General features: G+C 54.0%; 1 protein-coding gene across 1 annotated transcript in view; it reads right to left on the minus strand.

The window, feature by feature from the left end:
- Window positions 1-12,552, minus strand: part of LOC119104172 (uncharacterized) — a 28,847-nt gene extending 16,295 nt beyond the window's left edge. Inside the window, exons 1-3 of the mRNA XM_037227850.1 lie at window positions 12,356-12,552; window positions 3,820-4,054; window positions 1,307-2,590 (exon numbers count right to left, since the gene is read on the minus strand). Coding sequence (XP_037083745.1) covers window positions 1,307-2,590; window positions 3,820-3,880 — 1,345 coding nt within the window. The 5' untranslated portion in view covers window positions 3,881-4,054; window positions 12,356-12,552. The remainder of the gene's footprint in view (window positions 1-1,306; window positions 2,591-3,819; window positions 4,055-12,355) is intronic.
- Between the last annotated feature and the right edge of the window lie 1,535 nt (window positions 12,553-14,087).

A 14,087-nucleotide genomic window follows, 5' to 3' on the forward strand; every position in this document is an offset into this window, starting at 1 on the left:
TCCGGTCTGCTTTCATTGGCACGTCTTCCTATAAATGTCATTGCACCGGTCAGTTTTTCTCGTTTCCTCGTCACTTTACCACTGAATCTGATAGCACATTTTCAGCCCCTTCCATCGACTTCCCGGTCAAGTGTGACCTTGACCTATGTCAGTGGACGTCCCGCTCCCTGATTCGCCGAGTTGCGGGTTTTACCTTCCATGGCCCCAGTGCAGTGCTAGCTTCACTTTCCATGGTCCCGAGTTCCGGTGACAAAAGTCCTTGTGCCCCGTGTGACTACCGGGTTGTGTTGCTGGGTTCTAGGATTCATGGCTGATCCTCTCCTCTAACGATCGGTTTCGTGGATATTGTCGTTTTTCGTCAATGCACGTGCTCGGCGATCCGAGAGCCTCCACGACGCCGGCGACTTTCACAATTACTGGGTCGTGTGTAACCCCGGACAGCTACCTTAGTCGGCGCCAAAAGTACACACTCTGCGTGGTCGGATGTCGAGCCCAGTCTGTCGATACGACACTCGGGCGAAGGCGTCACGTTAGCAATCTACACAGCGCTACCAATATATAATCCTCCTTCCCTCCTAATGAGCCATGATTTGCGGGCTGTGCGTGCTCTAGCGGGTCACAATAGCCTGGCTCTACGGCATGGAATGAGCCGGCGACCATGCGGAACGGGCCGGCGGTGACAGCGCCTCCACGCCCCGGGCTTATCGTCAGCCGAACTATGCAAATGACGCCTTGTCCCGGGCGTGCTGACAAGCGTGGGCAAATGAAACGCTACTGCAGAATGCGCACTTGCCTGGTTTCTGACATAGGTGTGCAGGTCAGTGAAAATGACTGCCGTACAGGGAGCAATGCACCAGCTAATTACAGGCGACCTGGGCGTCTGTCGTGTTGCTTTGCCGAGATTGAAGGAAGGGTTTCATGCACTTAACTCATCTGTGCCCATGCTGTCTGTCCGACGCAATGCATCTCTAATTGGATCGCATTCACAGTTAGGCAAGGGGCATACAAAAGAGCACAAAAAAGGACATCAATCATTGTCGTGCCGAAAGGCGCTTAGACAAGTTGAACAGATTTGTAGGACGCGCTGGAAGTATGCACTTTCCCCAGCCGGTTGTTTGTGGGTAGGCGGAATACCACCGGGCTCAGATCCAAAGCTCGTTAACTGAGCGTGGGCGTGCCACACAGAGAGCAGCACAGTCGTGTAAGCACCACGCCCAACACAACCGCATTCCATAAACGGGTGGGGGAGGCGGAGCAGCCGATGGGCTGAGAGCGGGCTCAGGAGTCACACGACGGAAGTACTCACTGACGTAGCGGACGATGTAGAGGATGAAGGCGATGATGAAAATGTGGTGGTGTCCGCAGTAGTTTATGAGCGGCTCGGCCTTCAGCAGGAAGGGCACCAGCAGCAGGGCGCCGGCCACCAGGCTCAGGCCGTTCTGCAGTTGGGTGCCGCCCAGGCTCTGCAGGTGGGCGTACAGGAACGCCTCGAGAAAGCCCCAGAGCGAGCCGAGCAGCAGCAGCACGCACAGCACGCTGAAGAACTCCAAGTTGCCGAGACTCTTGGCGAGCAGGCGTGAGTAGGAGCGGCCGCCCGGCGTCGGCGGCGGCTGCACTGGCAACACTGACGCAAGAATCACGCAGATCAACATCAGCGCGCAGAAGACGTAAAAGCTGGGCCGGAAGTCCAGGTAGTGGAAGAGCTTTCCGTGTACGTCGATCAGATAGCCGCAGAATGGCGCGAACGTCATGAGACCGAGCAGCCCCCAGACGAACTCCCAGCCGAAGTCGGAGTCGTGTCGTCGGCGCAGCAGCAGCACGGTGGCGTTGATCAACACCAGCGCCAGCGGCAGGCACAGCTCGGTCAGCGCGCGCAGGCCGAAGTACAGCCAGAAGGTGAGCCGTCGGTCGCCGAGGTCCTCCGCGCACCGCTCTCCGGTGAAGAGCAGGTCCTGGGCGGTGAGCTGTCGCGGCTGGCAGCGCACGCCGCAGCCGGGCGGGCTGCGGCAGGCGAGGCCACGGTACCGCTCGCCGCGCGACATCAGGTCCACCAGCGGATACCAGCACTGGCGCAGCTCGGGCCGCGGCAGGACGCGCGGCAGCGACGCGTTCACCACCAGGCCGTCGCCGACGTCGGCCACTACCTCGCAGAAGGTGCTGTTGTCGGCCTCGAGGCAGAGGTGCGGCAGACCGGACGGCAGCGTCACCCCCGGCTCGCACTCGAACGAGCACCGCTCCAGGTAGTAGACGCGGAGCACATCGTCGCCCGGCTGGCAGGCGGCGCCGCACCACTCGCTAGCCACCGCGCTGCCCTCGTCGTTGCAGTGGAAGGAGAGCGTCGGGCTGGGTCGCGACGCCGGCTCCCGCACGGCCGGCACCAGCATCAGGCAGGGGTAGGCGGCGGCGCAGACCAGCAGCGACGCCACCAGCAGCGGCCGGTAGCTGCCCCAGCGGTCGGCCAGCGCGCCGCCCAGCAGTGGGCCAGCGCAGCCGACGAACGGCAGCACGAACTGCAGCCAGCTCAGCTCGTCGGCCGTCAGGCCCAGCGTCGACATGTGGAGCGTGACGAACGGCAGCACGCAGCTGATGCCTGCCGGCACAGCCGGGAGGCACGGTCACGAAGGGCGCCTGGTGGCGCTGTCAGGCTGGAGGCAGTTTGTGGCGGCATAGCGGGGGCAGGGGTCACGGGGTGAGGCTCGGAAATCTGTCCAAAGTTAATAGCATGACGCGGAAACTTTGAATAGACCCGAGACTTTTCAGGCTTAATCCAAACCTTTCGAATGGACGGATTTCTGGTATCAGAGCTCATGTTAAGCAGTGCTTGTTGCGCGAGCCCTGATCCCTACCACCCGATCGAGCAATTCCAGGTCAATGGCAGAGTTTGATGGCGAAATTTGAAGGTGCCGCAATGCTTGGCACACGCCCGTCCTGCCCACAGACGTCACACGATCTTTAGTGCGGCCGCTGCCACCCGCCATAAGCCATATATGTGAACACAAATAACGAGAGCCTAAAGCGACTCGAACCCAACCCGCCATGGGTGGCTCGGAAGGCACCCACTGAGTCATGGGGACGGACTTCAATTGAACACGGATATTTCAACTGGGCACAAGCTTCAAGAACACCCCGGGGTCTACCAACACAACCATTCAACTGGGGAGTTCGATCGCACACTGGGTTTCCGGCCACGTGGAATAGCAAATACGTGGGCACTCGAGACTTGATAGAGGAATGTGCGTGTGTGTATGCGTGCCGACGAATGGCATCCCTTTCATTCATGCTAGCGTGCGTGTGCCTACGACCGTATTACGTGCACGCGCCGGCGTGTGCGTGGCGCGTAACATGGCTGTGGTTGCGTCGTCGGCGTTTCAGGGCGGGTAATTTTCCCATCGGAGCTCGTTGTGTTGATGGTGACTTATTGACAGCGGAGGCTGTCAGCTGATGAGGCTCGACTGGGCGCCCCGGCTCGCCGGCACGCCGCCCCTCACCTCCGTAGAGTAAGGCCCGACTGGACGCCCCGGCTCGCCGGCGCGCCGCCCCTCACCTCCATAGAATGAGGTCCGACTGGGCGCCCGGCTCGCCGGCACGCCGCCCCTCACCTCCGTAGAATGAGGCCTAACTGGGCGCCCGGCTCGCCAGCACGCCGCCCCTCACCTCCGTAGAATGAGGCCTAACTGGGCGCCCGGCTCGCCGGCACGCCGTCCCTCACCTCCGTAGAATAAGGCCCGATTGGGCGCCCGGCTTGCCGGCACGCCGTCCCTCACCTTCGTAGAATGAGGCCCGACTGGGCGCCCGGCTCGCCGGCACGCCTTCCCTTACCTCCGTAGAATGAGAAGAGCATCACCCGTAGCGGCAGCAGTGCTGTCCTGCAGATGGCCATGCTGAACTGTCCCGGGGCCGGGGTGGCGGCCGCGTGGCGAGCTGCCCCCTCTGGTCAGCGCCGGCCCCCGGGAGCGGCCAGCGTCGGTGGGCAGGTCACTGGCGAACTCGACACCTGTCCAGCAGCCGTCACTGGTGCTCACGCTCCGCGGTGTTCTTTCCCACGAGCGGTGCACTGAAGCCAAAGGACAGACAGTGCGTGAGCTAATCACAAACAGCTGTAGTGAGAAACAAGCCATCAGCAACACATAAACGGAGCATTTGTCAACGTGTGATAAGATAACGTCGTCATGCTAAATGTAATGGACTGACACAAAGCGTCAATAGCTCTTTGTGCCAGGTGCCAAGGTCATTAGAGTGACCATTCCGGTCTAAAAGAAAAGCGTGCGTCGTAATTCTAGGCGCGTTCCGGATTTTTCCCTCGGATAAGATGGAAAAGTTTTAAGCATTCTATACATCCTAGCGCTGCACATTCGGTTTCATTTCGACACTCAAATCTGCGGTAACATACATTCGAATTTTCTACATGATTGCTGGTAATTTTTACGTGTGATGCTTCATACGTATGCATACCGAGCAAGGGGTCGACAACTTTTCAGTGGTGTTGCAGGTTGAGAGATACTGGGTCAAATATAAATAAAATTGCTGAAGGTGAGCACATGAACTCCGTCATTTTCTCAAAACAGGTATAAAATCCCAGTATGTGGACAGGAACCTACCGCATTTCATTCAAAATCTCAATAACTATTTTATGCTGCAAGACCTTTGATCTCAACGCTGCAATGCTCCTACGTGTTGCTGCCAAACATACCAAGGGAACCCGGACATTAAATGGAGTATCCCGCATTTGAATATATCGAAGTAAGCATCAGATATGATGAAATAAGCTCACTTATAAACTATTGGTATCCTTTTAAGTGGAGCATGCTGCTCAAGACAACACAATTTCCCTGTGTAGTAAATAAGCTCGTCAATACCTTGCTCAACATTGATTGCGATCCAATGGGCGGCCGTGATATCTGGAAGTCGTACTCACGAAAGCCAGATATGAATAAATTGGCAGGATTTCAATGACGTTATTATGACGTCATGGATGCCTTAGTGACCTTGAAATAGTCTATACTTATCAGCGGCCGTGTAGCTCAGAAACTAGAAGGGTTCAGGTTTTAAGGAGGGCAGGGTTGTGAACTGCACCGGATGGTCCTTAAGATGGTTATTTCAGTTCAAAACCCAATAGAAATGTGAAACACTTTCTTTAATGGTGCACTGGCATTGCGGTACAATGCCTTCTCTCTGGGACTTGAACGCGACTTCAGTAGGCCTTAAGCACCCCATCTTTTTCCTACGATTACAGGGAAGATCTAATTTAAATAGAAAATTAGATAATAGTATGATACAAAATTCCTAGCAGAACAAAAACTCATCATTGAGTACCTTGGTAACTGTTTTGTACTTTTCAATAGATACTCGACATGTCATGAGCGCTTTATGCTGATTTCGGTATTTCAATATCTACCGGATGAAAATTTTTGGTCACACATTCAAATGTTTGCATCAGAATGCTCAGCTCCATCCACTTAGTCCCCTAGATCAGTAGTCCCCGAGCTCGACCAACGTCTTGTTTACAACACCGATCTTCTTCACAGAATTCAAATGCTCGGTGAAATGCTCGAATCTTGTTCAAGATCTGTATGCTCAGTTATATGTAATGTATACCAACGTTTCGTTTGCGGTACTTTGACGAGGCTTGAGAGTGAACAAATATTCGAGACGTGCGCGATGCTAAACTGTCATTCGGAGGCAAAAATCGGGAGAAAATGCGAGCAGATTTTTTATTAATTTATCAGTACAGACGCGTAAGTGCGCTGGGATTGGGCGGAGAGAGCATAAATTAAAGTATGATGTAGATGCATCGCATTAAATGTAACTGCAGTTGCCCGGTGACTTAGACTTAGATAGACTAGAGCCCCGTCGCTGAGCAGTTTGACCCTATGGTTTGCTACATAATACCAAAAATATCACAGATATGCCAGCTACGAAAAATTTATTCCACATGTTTCATTCAGTTAGATTCAGCTCAAAAAGCTTTTGCTTCACAAATGAAAGTACTGAAGCAAGCATAAAATATAATGAAATGAGCCCAACGGGCATATTTTTTTCGAAAACGCTATTCTAGATGACACAAATTTTTGTTTGATAAACGTGCTCCTGAATACGTCATTGTTTGATTTCGCCATTGTACCTTGCATCACATCAATTAAGAGCCAGTTGACGGCCATTTCATTTGGAAATCGTGCTCACGAGCGCCAGATAAGAACGGCTTAGCAAATATATGTTTCGTGGCCTTGTTCGTCGCATGCCCAATAAACTGGGAGGATTTGAATGACGTTATTATAACTCATGGGCAGATGGGTGATCTTGAATAAGTCTCCCCGAAATAGTTTTCACATATTCGCGTGCAAATAGCTCAGAAGTTAGAAGCGTTTAGGTCTTAAGAAGGGCAGGGCTGTAAACTACACCGAATGGTCTTCAAGATGACTACTTAAGTTTAAAAGTCCATATAAGTGTGGAACACTCCCTCTAAGCATTCATTCATTTTTACCTTGTGCAAGTGCTGTGCGTGAAATATCGGTGTTTCGGCGAGGAGGAAGGGTGTAACATAGCAGAGGTGCCACCGGGCAAACCAACTAGAGCGGAATGTGCCTAATTTTATCCTTTTGCCACTGAAAGGTGCTCGTTCCGACGGCTTTGGCACATCAACTTTTCTCGTCATTCGGCACCCATGTGCGTATACCTGCATCGTCACTACAACTAATTGACCAATTTTTGCATTTGAGCTGAGAAAAATGTCAGAGTTTATTGAATAATACGGTTCATTCAATATTTTTCACCCAAGCGCGAACACAAAAAGTACTTACACTGCACCACGCAAGATAATACTTTTTTCACGACGCGTCATTATTACTGCGGCCGACGTCCATAGGCATCGTTCAGTGCCTGAGTCAAACAGCAGCATTCTAGACATGTGACAGAAACCGTCGGCGCAACTCCGGCAGCGCAGCGTGGGCCGCTTAGTCGGTTACACCCAGTGCTGCTAGGCGTGCTGACAGCCAAGTGCACGATGATGGGGCATTAACGCGACGAACCATCTCTTCCCACTCATTACGAACGCCGACCGGTGTAATACACAAACCGCCGACCGCCCTTCGGCGGAGTAAACCCGCTCAGCGTTGCCCGAGTTTGCCATGTTGTCGCTCCATCTGAGAGCGGGTGTAATATCAAACGCAGTCAAACGTCCAGCCGGGACGTAATTTAGCCAGGGGGGCATTATCATGTGGCTACGAAGGGTCGGTGTAATGATAATATACGGCCGACACGAGTGAGACGATTGGTGCTAAGTGACTTGGCCTGAATTCTAGGCCAGGCAGGCGTCGTCCACGCGTCATGCGATGGTGATAACCCGGTGTCCACATCAAAGACATGCCACCAACCCGGCAAGGAGGCGGTGGCGTCAACTGAGAATTTGAAGGGTCTTGTACGCATCGCGCATCTGCCGATTATCATAAAGAGAGACGACTGGAACCAGAGTTTACAACATATTTTTTGTAGAAAGATTGGATAATTAGACATCAACCCCACGGCGGGTGGGCTGCTAGTCCCCTCCCCCCCCCCCCCAGCTTTTTTGAGACCAATGAAAGCCGGTAAACGTCAGCATTGTGAAATTTGGCTGCGGTAAAGACATATATCTTGCGCACGTTTTGTGCAAAATGTTCCCACGGCGGGCCAATGTGGGTGATTCGTGCTGTGACAACAAAAAGCAGCTTTGCACACGAAACCAGTGCTGAATGATAGGGTGGTTCACTGAAAAGTCATAATACTAAGAGATTTCTTCCATATTATTCAGACACAATTCAGCAAAATGATGCGCTATGTTACCAATGTGTGGATGCCTGTGCAGCTTAAAATCAAGACCGAGATGCACAAGCGCTAGACATCACTTCAGCGTAATCCTCTCCACCTCTGTGCAAGATACCCTGAGCCCGCGGTACGTCGCTCCTTTCCAAATGAACGCTTTTAATCGTTGCGTTTCCCGTCGCGTATGTGTTTCGAAGAACGCGTCATAAAAAATTATTCGTTTGACAAGTGCCGATGAAACCAAACAACGTCCGCGAATCATTATTACCCAAAACTTCTTACTGCTTACGGCGGTTACGACGGCCTCGTGACACCTCACATGTAGCTGCATGGTCTCATCAACGAGTGGCAGATATCACGTAAGATCAGCTTTAAAGTCCGGCTTTCCAAATCCTAAAGCATCCAAGCGATGGTTATTCCATCAAGCACACTTTACGCTCTGAGCTTTTGGTAAGAGCTTGGTAAGCTTTTGGCAAGTTTGGTAAGCTTTTGGTGCTTTGGAAATAAACTGAACGGAAGATATTTCGCCTGACATGCGTCTCGTCTCCATCCTGCCTCACACAGCGACTGAACTCTTAATTAAAAGAAGCGTCAGAAACCCCCCCCCCCCCCAAATAAGGGCCAAATGGAGTATTTATTATCTGCTGTAAACACCGGCACACCGAGCTACGCCTTTTGCAAGGAGACGTATAATACCGTGCCGGCGTGTGCGTGTGTGACTGGCGTGACTATGGACGCTGGCGGGCGTCGCGAGGAGCCGACAATGGCGGCGGCGCGGGGGCGTGACTGCCGTGACTGCACACCTGGTGCGGCCACTCCTTCCCGCTGCACGGCAATGACGCAAGATCGAGCCGCGGTCCGCTCACAGCACCGGACGGTGTCCACACCGTCTGGACGAGCAGGTGCCGGACGGCGTCGCCCGCTGCACCGCGCGCGGAGCGAAAGGACTTCGTTGTCCGAGCTCAGCTGGGACTCCACCGTCCGGGCTCAGCTGGGGTTCCGCCGTCCGAGCTCGGTTGGGGCACCACCGTCCGAGCTCAGCTGGGGCCCCACCGTCTGAGCTCGGCTGGAACTCCAACGTCCGAGCTCGGTTGGAACTTCACCCTCCATCCAAAATACCTGAGCCATATCGTAGTCACCACGGCTGAGGACATAACAAGCTGTAGTCGGCGCCGCTCCAATACCCCTAACCCGTCGTCATTAGCTCTGGTCGGTGGTGCTCCATTATACCTACCCATACTGCCGTCATCGGGGTTGAGGACATAAACATCAAAACAGGAGATGTGTGATTAAACTGGAGATGTTAGACGTCCTAGTAAGGAGTCTGCGCGAAACCGAAGAGCAATAGCTAATAAGTACTTTTCATCGAATCAAACTATCTCGGGCGTTGTGACAAGGGTAAAACCCGTCCGGTGGTCCGGTTGACATACAGTTTGGAAAACGTCTGGAAGGAACAGTGGGAGGCGACAAGATTACAAAACTGAATCAAACCCATGGGCCAGCTGACCAGGTCTTACTTTCCACGATCATAAGAAGTTTTGGGAAAGGAAAAATTCCAGCCAGCATGGTGTAACGTCATACGTTTGACACAAGCAAACACATGGTTTGGCGGGCATTTGCGGAAATCATGGATCTTACGTTCTTAGTATTTCGGTAAAATACATGAAAAATCGCCTGCATGCACCGACTGTTTTTACGCAGAACCCCACCACAATCCGCGTAAATCACACCGAGAATTTCCTCTGCACCATAGGGGCTCTGAAGACGCTGCTAGCCATTGTTGCGGCTAGCGATCCAGGCAACTGATACCTGGATCAGCCTGAAGTGATCCCGCTCAGGGGCGAATGCAGCATGGGACCTTGGAAGGGACCAAAGGCCGTCTGGAGAGCAAGCTTCCAAAAAAGGTGTCAAGTGCGTTAAGATCAAGAAAAAGCGGTGCCTACACATTAACGCATTTCCCACGGTCCTGGGAGGTCTGTTTCGCACGGTCCGTTGTCGTTTATGAGCACACTGTAGGCTGATTGCAGCCAACCAGCGTGATGCGACCACGTCAATTAGTCCCTGCCAAAGAATTCGCGTGACACATATATGCGCTATGAATTATATTTTCCATATTTGCACGCATAAAAATATGTTCACTTCCATCCGAACATCGTTTTGTGGACCTTTTGACAAACCGGCCTCACTTTCGGACAGGCTACAAAACAATGTCTCTGAGAGATAGTTAGCCAACACTAGCCAACATCGCCAAAAAACAACTAAAATGATCAATCCTCCCTTGACACCAAATTTGATGCCCCTGGAGTCCACAAGTATCATTACATATTTTGTTCACACGCAGAAGTTTCCGAAATGATTGACAAGTCTTTCAAGTGCATCACATATCCGTCTCTACGGCAAGTGCATGGCATATCCGTCTCTACTTCAAGTGCATCGCGTGTCCGTCTCTACTTCAAGTGCATCGCGTGTCCGTCTCTACTTCAAGTGCATCGCGTGTCCGTCTCTACTTCAAGTGCACCGCATATCCAACTCTACTTCAAGTGCATCGCGTGTCCGTCTCTAATTCAAGTGCATCGCGTGTCCGTCTCTACTTCAAGTGCATCGCATATCCGTCTCTACTCCAAGTGCATCGCATATCCGTCTCTACTTCAAGTGCATCGCATATCCGTCTCTACTTCAAGTGCATCGCGTGTCCGTCTCTACTTCAAGTGCATCGCGTATCCGTCTCTACTTCAAGTGCATCGCGTATCCGTCACTGCCAGCCGAACCGAATGAGTCAAAAGGTATAGACAACAAGTAATGAACACGACAAATCACCCTGTCCTGGGCATCAAAATGCCGTTGAAGGCGGTTGGCAGCTACTGATACAAGTAGCAGACTTCGTGGCGAAACAGGTTGTACGCCATTGTACGATGGTGCGTGTGACGGCGCCAGAACAAGGCCCGGGAAAACCGCTGGACGTCTGAGCTCCCTGACCTCCGGTCCTCCAGTCCGGCAGGTCTTGTCACCATTCGCGGTCGATGTGTACTCACGCCGAAACACCAGCCATCGCTGCACGGACTTGATCGACTTAGCTGACAGGCAGATGTCAGCTTGCGCGACCAAGCTGGCAGCCAGCTTACTGAGCCTGGTGGGCGGCCGGACAGCGGATCGATGACCTCTGATCCCCTGAACAGGACTGCATGAGCTGCTGCGCCGCGGAACAGGTCTCTTCTCAGACGGCAGGGATTTGCCATTACATGAAATATATTATATGATATGTTGCTGCATGATGTGCACTAATATCGAAGTGAGTGAGCTATTGACTTAGGGACAGTAGCGGACAGTTATGCTGTATTTTTGCCCACTACTACTTTTTTGTCTTATACCCAGCAATATTTCGTTACTTTTACCCCTACGTAGGTAGCTTGACGGTTTGTCTTTATGGTTGTTGTCATTATGCGTTATGCGTGATGTAATTATTATGATCACTGAGTTAGTTTTGAGGTTATCACTTTTTAGTTTTGAGGTCGCGTCAACTGCACCGTTTTTGTGCCAATATTACTACTATACTTATTTCTGAGGCTTCATTATGCCTGCTACTGGGTAACATCGAGGCAGGGACACTCCTGGTCGCATGTTGCTGGCTGGCGGCCAGAAAAGGGTTTTGGTCTGGTGGGCGTTAGGTGTGAAGGCTCCTCGGCAGAGAAATACAACTGCCAACAGGCGATAGCCTCTATCAGCAGGTGAGATGGACTGCTGTTGGAAGCCCTAACGGGCTGGCTAGGTCCGCAGGTATCCCGCCGGATTGGGCGGCGCATTGAGCTGGGCATTATGTTCGGAAAATTACGATTGGTATTGGTAAAAATTCGGGTGTGGGCAAGACGTCTACGAAACGTAGGGCTGATATTTTAAAAAGGTTTCACAATGTTACTGCTCGCACTTGTTTGAGTGATTGATAGAATAGCTTCAATTGCACATCTTGTGCAGTCATCGCCATAAGAGTAAGCTTGGGTGCAAGCGGGAAAAATTAACAACGGCTGGATGAAGGGTGGGAACAACTCATAAGGGTTAGCACGTATGTATTGTCACTGCCCCATGAGCAGAGGAAGGATTGGATCAGGTGAATGTAACCCGTGAAGGCCTCTGGACTACGTGTAGGTTAATTTTCCGCGCACGGTTTCAACAATGGGATGTGGTGCTCTTTATAGCTGGAAGCTGTCATGCAAAACTGTTGTGTTCGCAAACCTTACCAACGGTATTTTGCTACACCAAAGCACCATTTTAACTGTTAAAAAATGTTGGAAGTCGAAAACAAACAGTCGGGGGAGCATATTGGACGCGGCACTAACGCCGATCTTTGCAAGACCAACCGGTGCTATGCCACGAGGTGATAAACAAAGCAAACCTCGTGGCAAGCGCACCCACGAGCGAGCTCCCTCACTGAAGTGTTGGAACGGGGAGCGAACTCCAGCCTGTGCGCGTGGACTGGCAAGCAGGCCATTTCACGCCCAATGCTCAATTTCAGCGACGCTTGCGCGTATGACGCTCCCCTTTTCACTTGCTTCACCACTTTACTTACCCCAGGCCGGGAAGCTGGGCGAGCACGTCGCGCTGTCTTTCCCCGTGGACTGGCAGGCGGCGTGGGGCGCACTGCTCACTCGCACGTGCCACCTGGCACGTCACTGCGCCGCTCACAGCTCGTGTGTCCAGCGCGCCGCTCGCCTGTCGGAGCGAGGCCTGGCCGGGCGGCTGTCTCCCATCGTCCGCCTCCCGGCCGGCCGCTACCACCGGCAGACTAGCAGTCGGCCCGTACGCCGGCCGAGCCCGGACGCCAGCCGCACGGGCGGAGCCAGCAACCGCCGTCGTGGCGCACGCTGGGCACGCCCCTGGCGCAGCTCAGCCGGACCGGACCGCCGCGCGCCGCCATTGGGCGGTGGCGCGCGGCGGCCCGGGCTGTGTCGGCGGCGCCCCCCAGGTGTGCTGCCTGGCGGCGCGCCTGGCCTGGCCGGAGCCCGCCGGCCAGGTGCTGATGGCGGGCGGAAAGCGGGCCCGATCCGGAGCCGGACGGGGCCGCGGGCGGCGCCACGGCCGGCCGGCCATACCGCGTGCTCGAGTTCCGCTCCGCTGGCGCCCGCGGCCGCCGCCGCGTCTCTATCGGAAGCGAGGCGCCAGGCTCGTGCCCGAACAGTGACCGCCTCGCCACAGTGAGCTTGGTTCGGAGGCCTGGCCCGTTTCAAGGCCCATATTATTACTAAACCTGGACGCAACAGCCTCATCAGAATCCGCTAGTGGACAACGCCCTAGCGTTACCGGATTTCGAGGGGAGGTCCGTCGACGGGGTATGGGAGCAGATGGCCGGCGGGCGCGCTGTCCGTCCAGCTCCCTGAGCCGTCGGCCGTCAGCTTAGCTCAGCGGTGGGATCGCAGGCAGCTGCTCCGGAGCTCAGAGCCCCGCCTGGCGTCCTGCGGGCTGTTGGACGCCTGGTCCTCCGGTCCGCCGCCAGCCGCCGGGGCTGTTGGACGCCTGGTCCTTCGGTCCGCCGCCAGCCGCCGGGGCTGTTGTCCGCCCGTCAGCTCTTCCGGCCGGGTGTCGGTGACGACGAGCTCGGTGCCGTGTCACGCCGTCAAACGCCTTTGCCCCACCACAACCTGCCACACGCACGTCTGTGCGTCGGCGTTGGTGGTGCACCAGGTGTTTTGACCATTCTAAGCTCACTTGTATTGTAGGAAGGCTCACAACACACGCTGCAACTGGCTGCAGCTTGGTGGACTGTTTTTCACTCGAGATGTCACGAGGGCGGGCTTCCCTTAGATGGCGCTGGTACCGGCATCTGGTTGTGAATAATATGCCAATAGTTGACACTGATTGAGCGTGTGAATACGACCGGGAATTAACCAGCGACGATGACAATGATCTCGGGCATCTCGACTAGACATGCTGTCATACTGAACACCAGTGCCGAAGGTTTATCTTAAGAGCAGATGTCCAGGACCTTCTTGAGTCCCGGTTATCTAGTGTGCGCCTTGGGCGTGATTTTAACCTTATCATGCTTTGGTTGTCCTGAGCTGACCTCACAAACCTACCGCTGTGCCACAGTCCGCAGTCACGCACAGCGCGCTCGAGCGAACAATCACAGCTGAGGGCGGAACAGCTGAGCTGCTGAAACAGCAGGCCGGTGCTGCTCCCCAAGCGGCCCGGGCTGGCCCCCTGACGCCCTGACTGCTGCACTATCTGGCTGTCCAGCGGTGCCCTCGCCGAGGTCAGGTGAGTCACGTCTCTGATCGCGCCCCCTCGGCGGCTGGGTAACGCGT

This window comes from Pollicipes pollicipes, unplaced genomic scaffold (assembly GCF_011947565.3).
Source record: "Pollicipes pollicipes isolate AB1234 unplaced genomic scaffold, Ppol_2.1 Scaffold_6029;HRSCAF=7151_pilon_pilon_pilon, whole genome shotgun sequence".
Lineage (NCBI taxonomy): Eukaryota > Metazoa > Arthropoda > Thecostraca > Pollicipedomorpha > Pollicipedidae > Pollicipes > Pollicipes pollicipes.